This window comes from Aulonocara sp. 'chitande type north' Nkhata Bay, linkage group LG15 (assembly GCF_057382095.1).
Source record: "Aulonocara sp. 'chitande type north' Nkhata Bay isolate Kocher_YH1m ecotype deep benthic linkage group LG15, A_spYH_male_GT1.1, whole genome shotgun sequence".
Classification (NCBI taxonomy): Eukaryota; Metazoa; Chordata; class Actinopteri; order Cichliformes; family Cichlidae; genus Aulonocara; species Aulonocara sp. 'chitande type north' Nkhata Bay.
Genome location: NC_141358.1, coordinates 35,358,007 through 35,381,016, shown reverse-complemented (window position 1 = coordinate 35,381,016; position 23,010 = coordinate 35,358,007). Strand labels below are relative to the sequence as shown.

Sequence of the window (23,010 nt, the reverse complement as noted above, 5' to 3'; positions counted from 1 at the left end):
ATGTCCCATTAAATTCACCCCAAGGTCAGACTGCACAATGCAATCAGACAGAAGATTAGTACAATCTCAGACTCTATAGGTCTCAGGTAGCATATTAGCACCATTAGAAAAAAAGTGGACTAAATGAAGTATGGCTTATTTGGAAAGGTTGCCAGGAGAAAGAACAAGGCAGCACAGTTTCGGTTTTCACAATTGCCTCTGAACAAACCACAAGACTTCTGGAGCAGTCTTTGGAGAAAGCTGTCAAGCATGGTGGTGGAGGGGTGACAATTTAGGCTGCTTTTGTAGCCACAGGACCTGAACATGTTGCAGTCATTGACTTGACGATGAACTCTCCTGTATAGTAAAAGTCTTCTAGAGTCAAATACGAGGCCATCTGTCAGCTAAAGCTGGGCGAACCTGCATCATGTAATGGACAATGATCCCAAGCAAAGCATCAAATTTACAACAGAATGGCTGAAAAAGAAAAGAAGGTAATGCGATGGCCCGGTCAAAGTCCAGAACGCAAGCTGACTGAAATGCTGTGGCAGGACCTTAAAGATACCTGAGGCAAAGGTATAAAAAAGAGCAGACCACAGTTCCTCCACAATGATCTGGGAGACTGATGGAGTCACATAAAAAAATTCAAGTTATTGATCAGGGGAATTTGTTGCACATCTTGCATGCAGACTGCAGGATCCTTTTCATCATTGGCAGTCATTGTGAAACAGGCTAAAATTTTGAGCATCAGTTGTGTGTTTTCTGACTAACTTATCAATGGCAGTGATAAGTGATATAAATTGCACGCCAGTGTAAATATATAAGATATATGGATGCATAAGTCACACGTTCCTGGCTTTATTTCCACACTGCTAACAGCAGAGGGGACTGGCCTTTGAGAGCTGTCAGGGCAAAACCCATGCAGATACTGACATGCCAATTCACTTTCAGACTGACGGACACTTGTTGCACGGCAACAACCAAACACACCACAACCACTTCCCTAAGCACTACATGAACTGCAAACTAAAATAGGGCATTGTGCTGATAGATCATTTATCTTGTTGTTAGCCCATGTATGTAAAGAGGCTCATAAGTTAAAACAGATCAAATAAACCAAACAGGATGTAATGAAGACAAAGAAACAGTAAAAATGGTCTGGCTCATTTAAATCCTACTGAAAGGTACCTGACAGTGCATGGGCTTTATAATACTAATGAATATCTGTCCTTAATGCTATTTTTCAATGCTGTTAAACATTTAAATAAGCAATAAAGGTCGTCTTCCTGATTGCCTGTGGGCTTATTTTTGTCATTACAACCACCCTGCTGTGACTCTTGTTATCCTTATTTCTTGTAACTACCCTTCCTTTAATCTGTCAAAAAAAAAAAAATGATAAGGAAAAGGTTAGACAAATAATTAAACTCACCACTTCCTCCAAAGCATTTTAACTAGAAGGAATTGATTGAAATACTCTGAATTTTAAATGGCTTAAAGCTGCACTTTTGTCCTCATCCTTCTTTTGCAGTCTTGTTTGGGTTTTAGTTTCTGCTCGGTGTGGTTCATATTTTATTTATGCTGGCACTGAGACTCGCACACCTGACAGGGTGGGGTGGCGGGGAGGCTCACAGTATAAAACAATAGGATGCTTAAACATTACACGGGCAGGCATCAAATGACATCAGTAAAATGTCACGACTGATGACGTAGGTACACGCAACGTGTTTACAGGCCGCTTCCTCTACATAGTCACAGGCAGGCTGCCAGGGAGGCAAACAGTCAGGGGGTTTGGAGAGCGGGAAGGGCTGCCGCGGGGGGGGGGGGGGGGGGGGGGGGCAAAAGCACCCAGGTTTCATGTTTATCTGATAAAGACAGTTTAACTTTCGACTAAATGGTTCGTGACTGCGTGTGGGGGCTTTCTCTTCAGTATGACATCAGTTTGCAGCCTCTATAATTAAACTGATTGGTAAAATGTGTATTTATTGAGAGCACGATTATAATTTTTAGTACCATGACAACTCAAAGGTTAGTTGCTTTATATAATCTGGCATCTTAACGCTAACGTGGGATCATTACGCAACATATTATCTTTGGCAAATTTATCTTTAACAATGGCATGTTTTACAAATTTAAATATTTGTGTGTGAATTGCAGCTTTTTTTGATGCTATGTTTTAAACTCAAGCATAAGACAGCATTTATCACCATTGAATTAATTAAGAAAGGTGTGTATGGAATCTGTGGTCATGTACAGGCAGCTCTGATGCCGTTTGTGTGCAAAATTGACAATAACAAGGGTGAAAATGAAAACCACAAGAAGAAACCACCAATATTGCTGCAAACAGCCTGCAGCCACATGAGGGTGGTGACAGCAGAGACAACCTTGTTAAGAAAGTCGTATAAAAATGATCTTCCCCTGTTAAAACTCTGCTCATTTTCCAACACTGTGACTGCTCTACAAAAGAGATAAAAACATCAGTTATTTACTACATATAACTGATTTTAATGCTAAAAAACACTTCTACGCTTGTAAACTTGCATCTCCGTGACCCGAAAATAGTTTTTTCCTGGAGTGTTTACATACATCAGAGAAAAATGAGGGCTTTAGACTCCAGGGTAATTTTCACAGCTTTCTCAGAGTTTCCTCAATTGACCTACTGGTCACGATTACGTCCGTGGAAAATCTAAATACGTCACTACCCGGCACTGCTGCTATTTTTTTCTTAAACTACCATAGTGAGGTTCTCTTTGGAAAAAAAAAATCAGCAAATGCCTTCATAGATCACTCTGTTATTTAAACAGCTTCATCCATCAAACTTTGAACATTTAGGCTCTGTCATAGCCTGAACAAGATTTACTCAGCTCCATCTTTTCTGACGTAAAAACAAAAAGCAGGACACAGGTTGCCTGTTTTCAGTCACAAGGACTGACAAAGTGACGATGCAGCATTAAGCGTCATCTTTGTGTTTACTGTGGTGAGCCACCCCGAATCCCTCCAGACTTTAGCTTTGTCTCTGCTACACAGAAACCCTGGTGGTATAGGAAACCTTTCTCATCTCTGGCTCCGCCAGGATTGCTGAACACCTTGGGCACAAAACAAAACCCTCTCTTTCATTGCCTTAACAATAAGGTCCTTTGAGATGACACCGGTCCCGACGTCAACAAAACTGTGATTTCCCACAGTTACCTTCTTATCAGACAATGAGGCTTTTTTGCTACTGCCAACCCATGACACATACCGTGATGACGTGAAAAAGCAGCCTCTGCAATGTTACCTCAGAGCTGCTGAACAAACACTGGGCCTATAGTTTATTAGAGTTCAGCAGAGTTCAGAGAAGATGACCTCCAAATCCTAACCTTCTGATTATCTTATCAACGTACAGCTGAAAGTTGTACCTATAAAGAACTCCTTCACCCATTCACCCCACTATGTCTTAGTGCTTTCTACCTAACAGCCACACTTCGATGAACACATCAGGAGCAACCCGGGCTTCAGTATCAGATTGAAGCGGCGATCGATTAGTAGACAACCTACTCTACCTCCTGAGCCACCCCTTACACACAGCTTTCCACATAAGCTAACGACAGTAATTAGATCCATGTCATTGACTCTACCTGGGTGTGTACGCCAAGGTGAAGCGGCGTTGCAGGGCAATGTTACGGTTCATGAGGAGCTTGCGGAACAGCAACGGCGAGTGACGGGGGGAGTTCTGAGGAGAGTCACCGGGGGACATCCTGGGAGATTCATAAGGCGAGCCGGATGGTGACTGCGGCTTCAGCTTGATGGGTTGAGGACTGCTGAGTGGGAAGGAGCCAGCCTCCCCTGAGCTTTCCAATAGGGCTTCACTCATGCTGTCGTGTAGGAGTTTAACAAAATGTTCCTCTTACGCTGCTCTCTGGTGCGACCTTCTAACCCCTGACAGGGAGTCCAAGTCATCCATCTCAGCACAGCAGCATTTATCAAGTGAATTAGGTAAACGGCTCTCAAGCGCGTCTTGTGATGATGCAGCTCAGATTCGGAGCCGCTCGTAGTTGGCTCTAAGTGCTTCACAGCCACTTTTGCGCTACGGCTTCATGGCTTTTCTCTACGGAGCCACCTAAAAGCCCTGTTGACGGACGTGGACACGAGTGCAGGAGTGTGCCCTCCCCTCGGCAGTAAGCTCTGTTTACATAGCACTGAGCTCTGCCTAAATATGGCCAGGCCTGAATTATAACGTTGTTAGCTCGTACCTCGGGTGAACTAGCTGCGTCCTGCACACACTTCACAGAGGAGTGAACCCTTTTACGTCGGCTTCCTTCCTCAACTCATCAGTACAGAAATATTAGACAGTGATTACAGCTCTGACTGTGTAGACACATGCCAGAGCTGTGCAGTGTCAAGAGGCCACAGTCTGGGTAGATTTTCACTATGATGGTTGCTGTAGTGGGGTAGTGGGGGTGGGTGGGGGTGGGGGCGACACTGTGTCTAAAAGCAGAGCCTGCTTGAGATAAAAGATAACGAGAATCCTGGAAATGTCACTTAAACTTTTACTGGTATCTTGACTGAGTAGCGTTTCCCACTGGGGCTGAGGGGTGATGGAAAAACAGAGATCAGCTCGAGTTTCATCTCTGACCCCCAGACAGCCAGTGACCCAACCCTCCGCTGCCCAAAACAAAACTGAACTGTACTGCTTGTGCCTAAATGTTCCCCTCGATAACGAGCATCCTGTAAATACATGCTGCATGTGCTTTAGTCGTGCTTAAGTTAATACTCGGCCCCAATCTATTAAACATCTAAATGACAGGTTCGCATTCAGGCAGTCAGGGATCGTTGCCATATTTATCACTGATCAGTACACGTCTTTCTAGATTTACAGTCCACACATTAAAAAACAGATCAAGAAAAGGGAACTGCAAATCACATGAAGAATCTCAAACATTATTAGGAGCTTTACCCAGTAGTTAAACAGTTCAAATTAAGCAAAACTTTTGATTCTCCATTCAAATGTAAAGTGTTCAGTGCTGTGCTGGTTCTGCACTGCAATCATCACAGATTGCTTGTCAATCAAACAGTGGAACCACAAAGTCTTTATGCAACACTATTAGTTTCTGGGGTTTTGTGGAAAGGGTTTTTCTTTCTTTCTTTTCATCTGTTTCATTACAAAAACACGAGACCTGCACAGATGGAGCGACTATGACAGCAAACCTTTGAGCTATTTAAGCTACAGTGCCACGAGGGCTGGAGTTAAAGTATGTGAGTAACACTTAAACCTACAGTTACTGTTTTTGTGACTGCACCGTAATGCATCTAAATGGGATTAATACCTTCACAGAAAATCCAGCCACAATTATCCCCACTGCCATAATGTCTCTTTGCCTCTGCATCCATTTTAATGAGGCATTAAAGTAAGGACGGAGAAGGGCTCTTGAGTTTGAGGGGCTGCCTGCCAAAGTACTGATTTAACTCAGGAGGGAGTGCAAGAGGTCACTGCAATGAGCTCATGAACAAAAACACTGCTGTTGTATGAAGTGCTGTTAAATGTGACCAGCAGATGGCGCCCACGCACAAACACAAGGACACAAATGCTCATGAATACACACACGCACAAACTCAGCATTATGAAATGTCAGTTTATTCTGCAAGGTTTTGAGCTGTAGCTACTGAGCTCTGGATCATTTATTTGCCATTTTCTTTAAAGCAACATAATGCAAACCCCAATTCACTTTGATCCTTTTAGCCCTGGAAATGGCCCACATCATTTGCCAATACAGTCTACCGATACAGTTGTGACTAAGTGAAGGTTTGGCTGAATGGTAATTTAAAAACCTGTAGACTGTGTGGGCCGACTCAGTCATACGGTTACCATTATGAGCCAATGGGGAGAAAAGACAAGGAGATGAATCCCGTGGCTTTTCTTTAAGTGACTAATGCCAGGATATGTGGAACTATTTATTAGACTGAGTCATATAACCATACTCCTCCCACCAGCAACACCAGATCAAACACATGCAAACACACGGCTGACAGCAGAAAACACACACACGCACACACACACACACACACACACACACACACACACACACACACACACACACACACACGGACACATGAATTCATTTTAAAAACACACAAACAAACTGGGTTTCAGCACCTGAAAAGCCTTGGAACAGACAGCACGCATGCTGCTTTATCAATTAAGCTCCAGTATACATAAGTGCATCACATACCCAGTCAAGGATCTTTAATCATAAAAACGATGGAAACAACCTAACTACATACCTAACTAGACAATTGCAGTTTATATTTAATCGAGAAAATACTCCCTCTATGAGCTCGCAGCAACTCCCAAGGCTACTTACTGTATGTTTTTAATAAAAAGAGACTACTTTCTCATTAATCTGTTTTCTCAGCAGATATGCATGTAAGAAAAATCCCATTTGTGGTGTGAAGACAGTGACAGATCCACGCTTTCACAGTTGGTGGAGATTTGGTTGTAAATACAAAGTCACAACAAGTCCAACGAGTATCTGTAAGAACCAAAACGGATTTGTTGGACACATAAAAAACAAACAAACAGTGATGGAGTGGTTAGTACTACTGCCTCACAGCAAGAAGGTTCTGGGTTAAAAACCATCTTCTTCCTATGTATTTACATGTTCTCTAGCTTCACCCATCAGTCTATAACATACTTGTTAAGCTAACTGGTGATTTTAATTCAAAGCATGAATAGTGGTATTTTTGTCTGTATTACCCCTGTGATGGACTAGCAGCCTATTCAGGGTTTACCCCACCTTTCATACCCTTGAGAGCTGGGATACGAGACAGGATTGTGTTAAAAAAGCAAGACTGTGACAACATGTGTGCAGTGGGTTGCTGGATTAACCCTTTAAGACCTACCATAGAACCAAGTCCGCCAGAGCTTATCTTTATATTTTTACATGCTGTAGTGCCATTTTTGAGAGCATTTAAAGTTGTTATACATCAATAAAACCGTTATAGCCCAAATATTAATAATATGTATGCATTAAGTCCATAATAACTACATAAATTGCAAAAAAGTGCAATAAACTCATTTTTGTTTTGTTTTTTACATAAATTTCTAGTTAGAGAAATTTCAGAAGTTTATCCCTCAAAACTGTACAAAAAAGTTGTACAAAATAGTTTCCAACAACAGGAAATGTATTTTGAGCGTCTTCATAGTTTTATTTTTGAGATACACCAATTTTTATGTCCTGCAGGAAAATCAGAATCAGAATCAGAATCAGAATACTTTATTCATCCCGAGGGAAATTAAGGGTTACAGCAGGCAGCACGCTAATGGCGCATGCGCACTCACAAAGGAACCTTCTGACCAACTTTACACAAACATCACATTGGGCAGACATGTCAGAAGGTAGGCTGATAGGAAAAAAACAACGAAAATACACTACATGAGGTAAGAGGAGGAGAAAAAAAACTCCACTCAGACTGAGCTCCTAGTGGGAGAACAGTTTGATAAAAGAAAAAACACCTCAGCACAAAAGCACATGACTATCAATACACCATAGAAACACGAGACAAGCAACAGGGCGGGTAAAGGGTAAGAGAGAGCCGGCGTAGACAGCGCATCCGGTCCTGCAGCATCTGTGCTGTTCCAGTTGACTGCTATCATCCCCGGTAGGGCACAAGCATCGAAGGCGTTGGAAAGGGAGGGGGATGAGTGAGTGCTTATCAGTGTAAGTGTGTGTGTGTGCGTGTCCATAGTTTAGCTGAGACAGTGTCCTTCGGCCTATCAGGCTAAGTAAACTGTCCTCCAGCCAATCCAGGTGTCCTTCATGGGGCGGGAAGAATAGTCATCACACAGTCGTTATCAGGGAGTTGTTTTGGTGGGCTCCAGCCTTGGGCCTGCAGCTGGAGCCGTGGTGTCCAAATGTTGAATATTGTTGATAAATATTATAATGCAATTTTTGCAAAAAAACAAAACAAAACAAGTGCATAAAAATGAACTATTTCCAGCAGTGCAATTTGAGTTCCAAGCATCCCAGAAACTATTTAGAAAAGCATGAAGTCAAACATGACTTTTAAAAACACCAGTATAGGCTTATAAGGCCCCGAAGGTAAAAAAAAATTCCTCGAAATGACGTCACTTCCGGTTTCGGGCAGGTAATGGCGGACATGCGATAGTTCAACTATCGCATGTCCAACATAGGAAGTGTCCAACATAGGGAGTGTTATGAACAGCTGATCGGATCGGCAAAGCATGTTTCTGAAAAATTATGTTTTTGCTGCTGCAAGTGCTTTTTATGCAGTTTTTGCAAAGCCATATGTGGAAGGAAACCGTGACTTAGGACAAGCTGATGGCATAAGATGTAAGTACAACTCCTCCGGTTTCATATGCAAAAAAATTTATTGTGCTAGCTTACGTGGTTCCGGTTCTACAGGGATTTAAAAATAGTTATGCCGGCTTTAAGGGGTTAATGTGTTCAGCATAAAAGAAGAGCTGTACAGTGAGACCTAAAATTGTCTCGTTGAGGCCAAGTTATGGCCAAGTCTCCATCACTCCACTTCCCTAAGTAAATGTGTGGCACCCTGAGTATTTTCAGCATTAAGAACAAGTCTCAGATGTGTTTGCATCATAACACAGAGCGAAAAGCTCATTTGCTCCCACCTGATGTGATGTTAGGGCGACATTTAGTTCCGCCAGTAGGTGGCAGTGTTGGCTCAGCCAAACGGGTAACAGGCAAAATAATCCTTCACAAAAGTAACGCTAGTAACGTTTGTGTGCTAGCTAAGTCATGTTAGCCTCCTGCATTAATCTCTGTAACCGTGTTGTTCCATCAGTAATGTAAAAGGAAACTGTTAGCTGGTTTCAGTTAAAGTCATAGGAAATAGACCAGCCAGTACATGTTATGTTGTCAATTGTTTACTGGTCATTTTCTCTGTGTGTTAAGGGCTGATTAATACAGGGCCATTACACGTAATGCTACAAAAGTAATGCAGTCCAGTTATTACAATGGAAGCCGCCAGTAACACTGAATTCCTTTGCTGTGCTTCAGCGCAATAAACCTTCATGTGCACCTGAATGAACCCTGTCGTCCTTCAGTGTGTAAGAATTGCATTTTTTAGTTGGAAAGGTTAACGACATTACTCATTATTGAAATGAAGAATTATTAAGTTAGATTAGCATAAAAGCACTGTCATAGTTCTTTTTTAAAATTTCCTTAATTTAATCCAATGGGAGGTGAAGGAAACGTTTTATAAACACAGCTGAATCCCTGTTCACTCTGTAGGTTCACATGCTGACACGGTCTCTGTCTCTTAATACGACAATGTGCAAAAGTCTTGAGCCACCCCTCACTGCTCTATATTTTACAAGGAAACGGGTACAGTGATTTATTGAAACATGCTAACATACATTGAAATACAGTACATAATGCAACAACCGAGTCTGCACAATTCTTACAAGCTTGAAAGTCAATATTTGGTATTGACTTTCTTATAATTGCCTTAGGTAGTTTTGAAGGAGAGTCAAAGCTCCTTCAAATGTTGGCTGCCTTTTGTTACATTCTCTCTGTCAAGATCACACACTGCTTCAGTCTTTTCTGGATATCTTAATAACATGACTTTCAGACTGTTCGCCTGCTGCAGAGGTCTTACTTACTTAGGCCTGCCACTTCTTCACCTTCCTTCTTTCAGTTTCATCCCTGAGGTATGCTTGAATTACTCATAAGTCAGACTGTGCTGAGAATGAGCAAAAAAGCAGCAAATGCCCGAAGACCTTCAGAAAGTCTGGAGAACTATTGCTCAAGACTACACACACAACAAAAGAAAGAAGAAAGTCATGTTTCTTAGAAACAAAATATAAAGATATGCGGATGTGTAACAGCATTGTATGCACTTCAGTGTCCCTTTCTCCAGCATCGACATGTGACAGCAACAAAAAAAAAACTTTATCCCATTACCAAATTCTAGCATAATTTATTTGATGGGTGTCAAATCCATCACTGTAGTTTTTATGTAGTTCTCAGTATTCAAATTATTCAACTTCTTTGCCTTAAAGGTTTTTCAAAGCGCATTAAGTGCAGATGAGTTTCTCGAGACGATTTCTTGTCTTTGTCTTTGTTTGTTTTTTCAAGTAATGTGCGCCATCTTTTTTTCCTTCTGGGATAAAAAGGATGCATGCACCATTGAGTTGAGCACTTTGCAGTGATTCTGCTCAGATGGGTGGCACATGAAGCTCAAACTAAATAACAGTACTATGTGTGTAGGCAGCATTATGACAGATGATAGTTCATCAAGGTGACTGACAAGAGATGGAGCAGGAACTTGACAAACTGAAAGGGATGAAGGCTGAATAAATAATACTTCACTCCATCAAGGAGAAAAGATTATTTTGTAACTGGTAATGAAGAATAACTTGATTTCAATGTCTCGCAGTTGCTAACACAAAGAAATTGAATTATTCAGCCTAACCATCAAATTCAGCCTTTTTCACTGTGAAGATTTATCTACATATTAACTATTCATGTTTGCTGCAGGGCAGAATTTCATCACTGGTTGGCATTTAAGAAATGAAGCACATCTGAACATTTATTAGTGAGCAAAAGCAAAGATAGGACACCTCGAAAAAGTGCAGGATAAAACGAAGCCATAAAAGCTGGAACACTGAATTATACATACTACAAACTGTGGCTGAAACACACATACAATAACTCCTCTCCTTGAATGCAAAAAACCCACAGTCTTTCACAGTATTTCCAAGTGAAAATGATAAACCTTCATAATATATTCATACATAAAGAAAAAAGGCAAGGTGAGGAGGAAAGAGTTGTGTTTCTACTCAGACGCTTAAAGAAATGAATGCCCACTCTAAAGACGATTAGATATTCGCTCTTTTTAAGAGGTGTTTGGCAGGCATTCAGGTTAACACTTAAGTTAGTAACAGCAACAAGAATAACAGTAATAATAAATGAAGTGCAAAGAAATATTTTTAGTGGTCAGGGGGCATGATTGGTGATCTCACCAGTCTGTACTTACACAGTCATAAAAAAACTAAAGTGTATTAAAATCTCAGTTCTGCACTTAAAAATTAAACATACTCAATGTGCATTGTGATAGCACACAGTGATAGCAGTGTGCTTGGGCAGCCTGCCCTTTAACCCTTTAAGACCTACCATAGAACCAAGTTCGCCAGAGCTTATATTATATTTTTACATGCTGTGGAGCCATTTTTGGGAGCATTTCAAGTTGCTATACATCAATACAACCATTATAGCCCAAACTTTAATAATATGTCTGCATTAGGTGCATAGTAATTACATAAATTGCAAAAAAGTGCAATAAACTACAAAAAAATTGAAAATCGTTTTTGTTTTTTTAACATATATTTCTAGTTAGAGAAATTTAAGAGGCTTATCCCTCAAAACTGTAAATACAAAAAAGTTACACAAACTAGTTTCCCACCACAGGAAATTTATTTTGAGTGTCTTCATAGTTTTATTTTTGAAATACACCAATTTTTATATACTGCAGGAAAAACGAAAATAAATATTATAGTGCAAATTTGCAAAATAACAGCATATGCATCAAAATAAACTATTTCCAGCAGTGCAATATGAGTCTTAAGCATCCCAGAAACGACACAGAAAGTCATAAAGTCAAACATAACTTTTTAAAACACATAACAAGTAAAACACAAGCTCATAAGGCCCCGATCGTAAAAAACTACATTTCCGCAAAATGACGTCACTTCCGGTTTCGGGCAGGTCATGCGGTCATGTGATAGTTCGCGCTGATGGACGTAGGAAGTGTTACAAACAGCTGATGGATCGGCGAAGCGTGTTTCTGGAATATCATGTTTTTGTTGCTGCAAGTGATTTTTATGCAGTTTTTGCAAAGCTATATGTGGAAGGAAACTGTGACCTAGGACAAGCTGATGGCATAAGATGTAAGTACAACTCCTCCAGTTTCATATGCAAAAAAAATTATTGCGCTAGCTTACTTGGTTGCAGAGCTACCGGGATTTAAAAATAGTTACGCAAAACAGAGCGTGCCCGCTCCGATCGGCTGTAAAGGGTTAAACAACGCTCTTGATGGCCCGTGTTGTAAAGAAGTGACCCACTTTGTGTGGTGAAAATCTTTATCAACGGTGAAGAGGATGCCAAGCTGCCACCGTATGAAGATGGGCTCAAGTTTCAGTGTAACACTTGTTGTATTTTTCGGACTATAAGTAATAACTTAAAATCCTTTAATTTTCTCAAAAATCATCAGTGCGCCTTATGTATGAATTCTGGTTGTTCTTACTGACCTTTATGTGGTACACTGCGCTCAAAAATCTGTCAAAAATGTTTTAGTATGACTTAAGCTACAAAGCCGCACCGCTTCATAGATTGTCTGAGCATTATGGCTACCGTAGTCATGAGCCTCGCGGAGTAATCCAGGGACGTGTCTCAAAATGCTACTTGTGTGTACTTGCGTTCTCGTGGACTTGTGATACATCATCAGTCGGAGACCAAGTATGGTTCTAATTTAAAGTACGCATCAAGCTCAGGTCCAAACGCCGCTTCAGGTCCCAAAGTCAAACGAACACTGCGGCATCACTGAGAGTTAATACTGTCTAAATTCTTTCATCTTTAATAAAATGATCTGTGTTGCTGCTTTACCAGGTGTAACAATTAAGTTTAACATCCAGGCATCCATGAAAACAGAATTTATTAAATTTAACAGAGTTAGAAGTTAGCAGGAAGTTAGCTCGCTAGTTTCCACCTAAACATGATACACCATGTTGACTGAGAGATTTCTGAAAAAATTCAAACATACAGCTCTGCTATCACTTCCAACATAAATGAAGACAGAAAATTAAAAAGCAGTAACTTTTGTAGGGTTACTGAAGTTGGGCTAGCTGATATATAATGATGTGGTACATGATCGCTAGTGACACAGCTATGTTAGCATAACATAAACATAGTGAAGCTGGAGGATGAATGCAAACTTTTTTCCACTTGATAAAAGTTAACGTGAGGGTTCCTGATGGTTAGGGACAAATGCAATCGCATGGCAGGATGCTGTAAACAGACCAAACATCAGTCAGGAGAACAACTGAGATAATCCATCCACAATACGGTGTCAGTCATTAGTTTACTGCAACAACATGGGAATAGAGCTGTAAAAGAATTCAACATTAATGAATCAATGGTACGGAAGTGGAGGAAGCAAGAAGAATGAGTTTAGTAAAGTCTGACTTATCTGATTGTTTTGTTTTGCTTAATGCACCTTATAATCTGGTGCGATTTATGGTCCGAAAAATACGGTATCTAAACATTGCGTACTGTTTACAGTGACAGGAAAGGAACTGAAGACCTGGCTCATGTGGTCCAGTAGCACTTTTGATCATAATCAACATTAAGTTTTTTACAATCAGCATCATTTAGGTGCCCAACATCCTGTCGCACATATCTCACAATGGCAGATGAGGCCATCATCTGGCCGGTCATTGGCCCGGTCATTGGAGTTCACTTGGACATTTTTCCACACAGATGTGAAAACAGTATGTTCAGTGGTTGTCTAACAAATTTCACCACAAGGCTTGCAGCCATTTGTTTGTATGATGGCTTAGTCGTTGGCTCTGGTTGTGTAATACAAATTACAGATCATCAGGCTGTGATTAGATCATAGAATTTAACATAATGATGAAACATCATCTTATGTTGCTGTCAGGGTCCCTGTGCCTACCCGGTCGGCTCAGTATGGCTACATATGTTTTGTATTCTTTTTTTATTTGTTCCTGCTCTCTCCCTTCCCCTCTTTCCCTCCTCCCTCTGCCTGGGCGGAGCTCACCTGTGGGCTCCTGCCCTTGGCCCACGCACCTGTGGCTCATCACGAGTGATCCAGCTCCTTTATAAGATGGCAGCTCTGTGTTTCTCGTCGCTGGACCGTTTCCGACCCTCGTCAGTGTAACCCCAGCTCAATTACTTCTAAAGTGTTTCCACAGCGATTTGCCTTACTATCCCTTCGTGTCTCTGTGTACAGATTCCCTGGACCTACCCCTGTGTTACCCGAGTGAGTGGAGTGTAAAGAGGAGTGGACGGAGTGTGTGTGTGTGTGTGTGTGTGTGTGTGTGTGTGTGAGACTATCGGCGTCTTTCCCGTTCGTGTGTGGACCCCCGGAGCCCGGCTTTCCCCTCACTTTTGTAAATAATCACCTGGTATATCATAATAAAGACTCTTGTGGTTTCAAGACCTAGAGCCTGCGCGTGAGTCCGTTAAGTCCCGTTGTGACAGTTGCATTAAGTGTGTGTAATCACTGCTGTTTTTCCATAACAGCCCAGTGGTTTAGCAGTTTAGTGTATTTTTATTGTGCTACAATCATCGGTGATATAATTCAATAAGAATTATATTGCCAGGAATATGCAGAGGCTCAGTCTGGAGAAATTTCTCTGGAAAAAGCTACAAGTTGAGATCAAAGCCAGCAACCTGTGTGAGAGAGACGATTGTCTCAGACCACGTTGTGACAATGTTTCAATTTAATCTTTAGGATTAATGGTTTCTCAGTTTATGCTGCTTAAGACTGCTGTTCATTCAAAATGACTCATTCATCATATTTTGTAGCCAGTGTTGAGTGCTGACAGGCAATTATGTTACTAAAGATTATAAAATACCAACAATAAATGCTTAATTTTAGGAAGCGCTAATTAAACAATTATACTACTTTGAGTATTTCCTAATCATAGCTGACTGTCCTCTGAGGATCTTTTATGTAAAATTCAAACATATTGATCTTACAGTATTTATATTACAATACTTTACCAGGCAACATGAGACTTAGCCAACCCTCAGAGTTAGCCAGAATAAAGCATCTGGTAAGAAGTTAATGACATTCATGACAACAAATGCAAATACAGACAATATTATATATTGGAACAAGAAGTCGATCAGCACAAAATCACTCAATACAACTATACAACAATTTCAGTCAGGGCCACTATGATCATCGTAAGATTTATTTCCACATTTTGGTGCTATGGCTTTGTACTGGGCAGGGCAAAAATTATATTTTCTGTCATCTTCATGATAACAGAAATTCAACTTTACTCTTTTCCCGAAACTGTATTAAGCATCTTCTCTCAGTTGAACATCTCTGAAAGAGGTACACATAATGAACTGAGGTGCTGCACGGCCACCTTTACCCAACACATTTTTCCTTACGTCAGATTTGCATAACAAAACAAATGTCAGTTACATCATTTTCCAGTATGTGTTTACAAGTACACAAGATTACAGGACATAGATCTCTCTGCTTTTTCATTCATTGTAGTGACTTTGATCATAGCTGCTTTGATCTTTTCACTGCTAATAAGGTGGCTGACTTTTGACTAGCTTAGCTTTAGCCACTTTTCCTTTGATACCTTCTTCTTACTGGGCTTCTTCAGCTGAGTGAGGGTGAAGCAAGTCTCATTAGGTTTGTTGTTCTGAGCGTCTTCCTGGTGTTTGCGCCACGGGTTACTTTGGCAAGCTTCCTCACTCACAGTGAAGAACTCGCTAACAACCACAGCCACAAGCTAAAAGTGTGCGTGCAACTATTTGATTGCACCACTGTGTGCATGTTGTGCACAGACTGGACTGACTGGTCAATTACCAGACTGGGCCATGCACGCTGGTAATCGCCCAATTCCAGTCTCTGTCTTGATCAGTCAGTCTTGATCAGTATATCTCTAATCTCTAGGTTTTCAACTGCTAGCAGGTTGCAGACAATAAGAGCGCCAATCTGACACTGATTATGCTAATGTAATAAAACCAGAACATCAATGACATAGTAACGTATCCAGCCCACAATCCATCACAATTCACATATTTGTAATGTACGAAGTACAAAGAGGATTGTACAAGTTCTGTTGCCACTGGTTGGCTTCACTGCACAAACTAATGAGAATTAACATCCACTACAAAGTCAAAGAGGCTAGCTATATCCAGCACAAGTAAGTCATCTTTCACTAAAATTGGAGTAAGAAGAAAAGTGAAGAGTGACAGATGCCTTGCTTCACAAGCTTCTCTGATCTACAGTATGCTGTAAATTTGAATGACAGTAATTCTTATATCATAATGTTCAACACCATGGTATGACTCTCACTTATGAAGGTGGCTGCCTGTCTTTTCAAAGCACAACCTTGTTGTCAGCATTTCAGCACTCCTTTTATGCGCTGACACAAGGTTCAATAAATTCCACGAGTTCCTGAAAGTCGAGGCTATATAATATTTAGTATTTTAGTATTTATTTATTTATTGTCATTGTCAAGAACAATGAAATTGCGTTTGGGGCTTCCATACAACCCAAAAAAAAGAAGAAAATAATAAATACCCCTTAAAACCCAAGTGTACATATTTAACCCAGTGTGACTCCAATGCAATAAGACAATCCTTAGCAATAAAGCAAAACCACCAAAGCAACAAAACACAACAGTTCTACACCACATCGGGTTATTTCACACAAACAGTCAGAGCCTTTTTAGCATAGGATTTTCTCACTTTTGTACCAACCAGGTGACTGTGTTGATGACAGACTCAGTCATCGCATCCTTGATCACACGGCATCCCATCCACCTGTCTGTTAGGGTCTGCTGCATCTCCTAGGCAACCGGGAGCTCCTCAAAGGCAAATGCTGTCTTGTTATTAAACATCTCGTCATCTAAGGCTTTACCTACGCTCTGTGACCTTGGACACAGTTGGGCCTACAGCCAAAGAGATGGTGTAGTTTAGCACTTCAAATCCAAAAATAATTTAGGTAAAAAAAATAATCAAAGTTCAAGTAAAGCAACTACTAAGATGATATCACATATTAATATAGTTAGAGTTTATCTTGATATTGTCACGGTTTCTTACTGACAAGCCTTCAGGAGATTTCAAGAAGATTTCTTGAGAGATCACCTTATAAAAGGTTTGGAGTGAAGAGAAATAAACAGCTGAGGGAATTTAAGATTTAATCTGCTGCTGAAGGCAAAGTTCAGAGCAAAGGCAGTAAACAAGGAAAACAGCCCATATGGCACGTAGTTTGTTCTGCAAATATTGCCTTGTTTTTATAAGAAATTGCTACTGCTTTGTATTTATAAGAATCCACCAACGGGCAAATGTCAGCACTCATAGTGGCTCTGAGGACGACGCACTGCCTGGATGTGGGTTTTTACAACAAATTGAAGAGAGAGAAGTTGAGATGTGATCTCTAACGAGTTGGTAGAAGAGTTTGAAAGGTTTTTTTGGCACCCACGTCTGTGAGAAATACACAAAAACTGTGTTAAGTGTCATCCTTATAAGTTGACCATGGTCAGAACAGTATCAGTATGTTCCCTTCTGTTTACTTCATTGTAATGTATGTTTGTTCCTGTTAAGCAAAGTGTGATCTATGTCAAAGTCGGATATTATTGTAATGAAATGAAATGACACTTGTGGTCTGTCAGCCTGTCAGCAGCTCTGCTCTACAAGAGCGGTGTTAATAGTGTAAAAATAATTATTCTTTTTTTCTGCTAAACTAGGCAACTTGTAAAAGTGATTCTCTGTTGCCTTAGTAAGCTAATAGTTTGGTGTGTTTCCTTTGACCTATCTCTCTTATTAGGCCTCTTTTTGGCTTTTCCTTGACTCGCTGACAGCATCAACTCTGTATTTGCGTCGTTGTCATCCCACTAACTGCAATCTCAAAAGCCCTCTGGTAGCTTTGCAGTCACACTCAGCTTACTGGCAACTTAGACAACTCCACAAAACATTTCACCTGGTGAGAACAGACAGGCAAAGCCTCCAAAAGAACAAGGACATCCTGCACTGAACACTTTGTTAAAATGTTCACAAATTCATTGCTCAGTCTGACACGAAAGCAGGTTCTGCGGAAAATGAGTAGAGGTATCAAATTGGGCAGCACTATGCTTGAGCTCACTTGCCTTGTTTCATGTCTCAGACTAACAAGAATGAAAAGTAGACAGTAACTTCCTCACGACTAAGAAACTAAGTGGTTGCATGGTCATTACATTAAATTATTTACTGTCACAGACACACTGCAAGTAGTTGTGGCAAACACTTTCAATCAGAAGGTGATTGCACAGCAGGAGACAACCTGTCTGCAAACAATCGTGATCTGACTCGGCCTGTCAAACTGATTGATAAAGCTTGGAAACAATCACAGTGCAAACACAAACAGATTGCCAACACGTTACAATAAATCTGAGTCACTCTGCTCTGATGACGCATGTCTTTGCACAAGGGGAGTCGACTGGTTGTATTACATTTTTATTTCCTTATAAAAGCAAGGTTGTTAAATTGCCGTCCAACAACAAATATGTCACTGAATTTCTGTTTCGAATCTACGAGGTACTGGCTGGACATTGAATGTAAGTAGTTTATATGACTTTCAGTTTAATTAGAATTAATCTGCGTGTAGATGGCAACAGATTTGCGCTGATATATCACAGCTAATGAATAAACAGATTGCATTGAACTGCCAGATTGACCCCAATCAACTCCACACCTGATTGCTGTTCTATCTTGATGTGCCAAAGTTGCTTTGAAGACAATAAATTGTGAGTAGTTGCAGCCCTTGCCCTGATATTTGAACAATCATTTTAAAGAATGCAAAATCATTGCACATGGTCACGTTATTTATTACATGTCCATTCAGAAAGTGATTCAGTGGAAGTATGTATCATGTTAAGAACCCCCGGCGATCCTTAGAAAAACTCAAAACAGCTTTGCTAACCAAGTAAGCAATGCATTTGGCTTTTTCAGAGTTTGGAACATCATCTTGTGGGGTTAATTATATCAGCACAGGCTCAACTGTCTCCTCCCTGACCGTACATAAAGCATTCATGATTCATGTTTCCAGTGTCTTTAGCTGTCTTTTAAACATTTCCCTATAGTCTACAGTATTTTTTTAAAACTGTTTGTCCTGTGCTACCTAAAGTTCACTGTGCAAATCTCTATTTTTTATGTACGGCTCATTGTGTTTAGACCATAAAACTCTTTCTTAATGCTGACAAAAACTTGAGAATAGGTGAATTTTCATCACAAAAACAAACACTTGTTTCAACACTGGTAAGTAGCATCAGAATGTGTTACTAAAGCTGAGGAGTGTTAATTTACACATGTCCAATCTGCTTCTGTTACCATTATACTACTTCATGCGCACGATGTGTTTGTTCATCGGCAGCAGCGAGAACAGTCTGACATGTCGTCAACCTTCCAGTTAAAATGGAAAATCTTCAAAGGAAAACAACGGCTCTCTGAAAATCTCCAAAGATATTAATATTGTCAAAATTAATTAATCTTCGCTTTATCTGAGCTTCTTCAGTATGTGTGGCAGTACCTGTCAAGACTGAGAACAGAAGGTGGCAATGTACTTCCCAACAGGAATATTCAGCTCACTGCACAATAAATTACTGAGGCAGAATCTTTCATGTGTTTATCCCATTTGTCTGATTCACTTTTTCAGTCATGTGTGACATTTTTTCAGTGCCAGGATTCTCTTTTGTGAACAGTAATATATGCTCTCTACAGCAAATAAACTGCTGTAAAGGTTAAGCATCCATTCACGAGACTCCACAGGGAGGGAGAGCTGATCCAAAACAATGGGAAACCACTGACGAGTAAACCTTTTCCAAAATGGGGCAGCTCATTTATAATGTCTCAAACAGAAGGTCAAACTTTTCTTCTGGATGAAGAGCCTTTGAGAGCAATATCATCAGGGGTTCTTGGTTGTTTGGGAGACCATTTGTCTCCCATGAAAGTAAATAAATATCATGATATTTGGAGGCCCAGGGTACCATTTTTCTTTATGTCATACCTGTAAAAGTAATGGAAAAAGGTATCTACACTGACCTTATTGGTTAATTGCGATATTTAAAATTAACGCAGAAAATAATCAAAGACACTGGAGAAAGGTTGACTGCATGAGCTGATGTCCCACTCTCCATCACTTTGTTTCCTCCTAAGTATGTCCTTTGTAATTGCAAGGGAGTGACAAAACTTTAGTATTTAGTAGCATTTACCAAACTGTACTAACTGTAAAACTGCATTAAAAAGACCAAATATTCATACATCTTTTCCCAGAGTTTGTGCCTTTCTGCTGTGCCTGGAACCATTTAATCCATAAATTGTTAATAAGAATGAACTCATCTGGTTTTGAGATACAATTCAACAACATGAGAAGTAAAGTGAAAACACTTCATGTTGTGGTGGTGAGAGGAAAAATGACAGCGCATTTCTTCATATTTGGCAAGGAAAATAGGAAATGGATTTATTAAACATGTGCAAACATAAAGAGAATACAGTATATGAGGAATAAGGCAAGCTTTCTTGAAATTTCTTCAAGTAGTCTTCAGGAACAGTTCTCCAGGTTTTGTGGAGTACTTACAAAGTTCCCCTCTGGACATTGGCTGTCTTTATTACGTGCTCTGTCAAGATGATCCCACACTGCTTCGTTAATGTTGAGGCCCGGGCTCTGGGGAGGCCAATCCATGACTGATAGTGCTCAATTGTGTGTTTTTCTATTCAAGTATGCTTTTACTGCATTAAGAGTGTATTTGGCATCATTAAGCCAGAGATAATCAGATGCTTTCCATATGGATCTAATTCTGACAGTACTTTTCTGCATTCACAATTACATCAATTGTAACAAGATCCTCTTTAAAAATTGTGCCTTGGCAGCCAAACTTTCATTGAGACCATTTCTGATAAGGCTTTCATGAACAGTAGTCGATCAACTGAAGGGGCGGGTGAATTTCAGGTCCTGGTCTTGTTTCTTAAGGATTCAATTTTCTGGTATCTGAACACGCTGTAGATAGTTTTTTAGGTATGAGATATGCCAAGTCTTTGACTAACAGCTTTTTGGGAATCAGCTCATTGGTGGAAAAATCCTATTTCATACCTGTCAAACTGAGTTATCTTTGGCATGTTGCTGTGTAGACACAACACTGGTTCATTGCTTGAGTCAGGTGTTTTTTTAATTATTCATAGGTCAGTATTAAGTAACTTAAACGAAAAAGCCAATGATCTGAAAATGGGCAGGTGTAATGGTAGGAAGACCTTCAGAAATCCTGGAGAACTCTGCTAAAGGACACTTTAAAAAATTAGAAGTCTAGCTCCCTGGAAGCACAATATAAAGAAATGTGGCTCAACCTGCAATCGTCATATTGCCATTTAAAATGATTTAGCACCCAGTGAATGATGACAGGTAAATCCAGCTAAATGTTACATAGTATTGAATCCTAGAAAGCTTGCCACAATTACAATAGAAAATACCATAGAAATGAGTGGGACACTGTGCAAGTGTGGGACTGCTAAAGAATGATTTACTTGGGAGCTCTAAGAAGTAAACAAATAAAGCTTTGAATCCATATCCTGATTACCCAGTGATGCGTGGAGAATCTCATATGTAAAACCCACCCAGCAATGTGTCTGCTTGTGCTGCACTGGCAGGATTTCCTTTCAAATTTGATGTAGTTATTTTCTGGAAAATGCAAAGTGTGTGAACAACAAGAAAAAATGTAACTGGATGGAGAATAACATTTTCATCTGCCTCCATAATCCTTATGTAACACATATACTGTCAGTTAGACCAAACAAAGTACTTGAGACATACTATAGCCTGTAGGTAAGTACAGGTAGAAGTGAAGACGCTAGGGTGTCGCAAGCACTTCTCTTACAAACAAATTAAATCAAGACGGACAAATCCGTGTGGCTATGGTTGCCTTATCAATAATAATGGCATACAGAAGTAAAGCTAACAGGAGAATGGTATAGCCAGTAACTGCGGGAGCCGAAATATGAAGCAGAGGCCACCTAAGCAAACTGACATTCGCTAATGTCAACAAACATCTACGCTCAGACCAAACATGTAGCAGTAAAGCTAACAGGTGTAGTATCACTTACTTTTTACAGACTCACCTGCTGCCATTCTTTAGAAAATGCAAACATCAGAATCAACACTAAATACTATTCAGCAGGCCACTTGATTTATTATTCACCGTGCATGACTATCACATTGAAATTAATGTCACCAGAAAACATGCCTCTGGTGCATTGTAATGTTCTGTATGCAGCCTGTTGTTCTTCTAAAGAGCAGTTTCTAACTTGGAATGAATAAATCCCTCTCTTTAGCAATGCACGTTTTTGACACAGCTCAGCTCTCAGTGGTAACAAGAGCTTTCTGCAGCTGCTCCTCAACAAAGAGCATCACCACGACACCGGCTGCCATCGTGGATGTTCCATCATGGCTTCAAAATACCAGTTGTTGCCACTCCAGTTAAGCAGTTTTTCTTGCTTTTGCCACTATTTAATGTGCTGCAATCTAGGATGGATAAATTGAACTGAAAATAAGGTGAAGATTTTCTTCTATCCGCCCTCCTTTGTGGCTGACAAAGGAGCTTTAAAAAGCTTTTTTTGTGCAGGCTCCGTGTGTTCGGCTGTCTGACAGTGTTAGTCTGTCATGGGGATTACTGTCAAGTGTGTGCGCAGGGTTCCTCCTGAAAACCTGAGAGTGTAAATAAGAGAAAAGAAAACCCTTCAAGAGGCCTGCGACTGTGAAAAATCCTATAAGATGTTACAGACCTACCCTAACCTGATGGTCATAGGTTACAATCAGTGTGAGCATGCTAAAGATCAACTGCTGCTGTGCTTATGGGAGGGCAATTATTGTTAAGGTCATAAAAAAGACTGAAATTTTATTGACGTGAAATATTCTCAATATTGCTATCACTGGTTGGCAATAAATCAAGAAGACAGCGAGAGATGTTTACTGACCCCCTCCTAGAACTAAGAGACAGTCTGCATGTACGTGTTAATTAATTTCTTTCTTGCAAAAAAGCTCAGCCATCTTTGTAATTCTCTCAGCAGCTGGGTCAGGACAAGGTATACACATAACAGAGTGCATGTTATTTGTAGTTTTGCGCTCTTCAGCTTCATAGTTTCTTTCTGTGTATAAAAGAGATTTCCTTATGCCAAACAGGAATTAAATAACATCTGATCAACAGCCCCTCAACCAGCCTTCTTTTTTAACAGCTTGTGATTTAGGCCATCTATGTGGGTGTATTTCAACACACAA

At 40.2% G+C, this 23,010-nt stretch overlaps 1 protein-coding gene across 8 annotated transcripts in view; it reads right to left on the bottom strand.

The window, feature by feature from the left end:
- Window positions 1–23,010, bottom strand: part of LOC147313519 (3',5'-cyclic-AMP phosphodiesterase 4C-like) — a 94,135-nt gene that overhangs the window by 44,004 nt on the left and 27,121 nt on the right. For 2 of the 8 annotated variants that reach the window (XM_086263127.1, XM_086263130.1), the window contains exon 1: window positions 3,594–4,045. The exons of 4 other annotated variants lie outside the window; for them this stretch is intronic. In XM_086263127.1, the coding sequence (XP_086119253.1) occupies window positions 3,594–3,829 (236 nt within the window). In that variant the 5' untranslated portion in view covers window positions 3,830–4,045. Of the gene's footprint in view, window positions 1–3,593; window positions 4,046–23,010 lie in introns of those variants that run through there. 2 more of the 8 variants (XM_086263132.1, XM_086263134.1) reach the window with 1 other exon arrangement.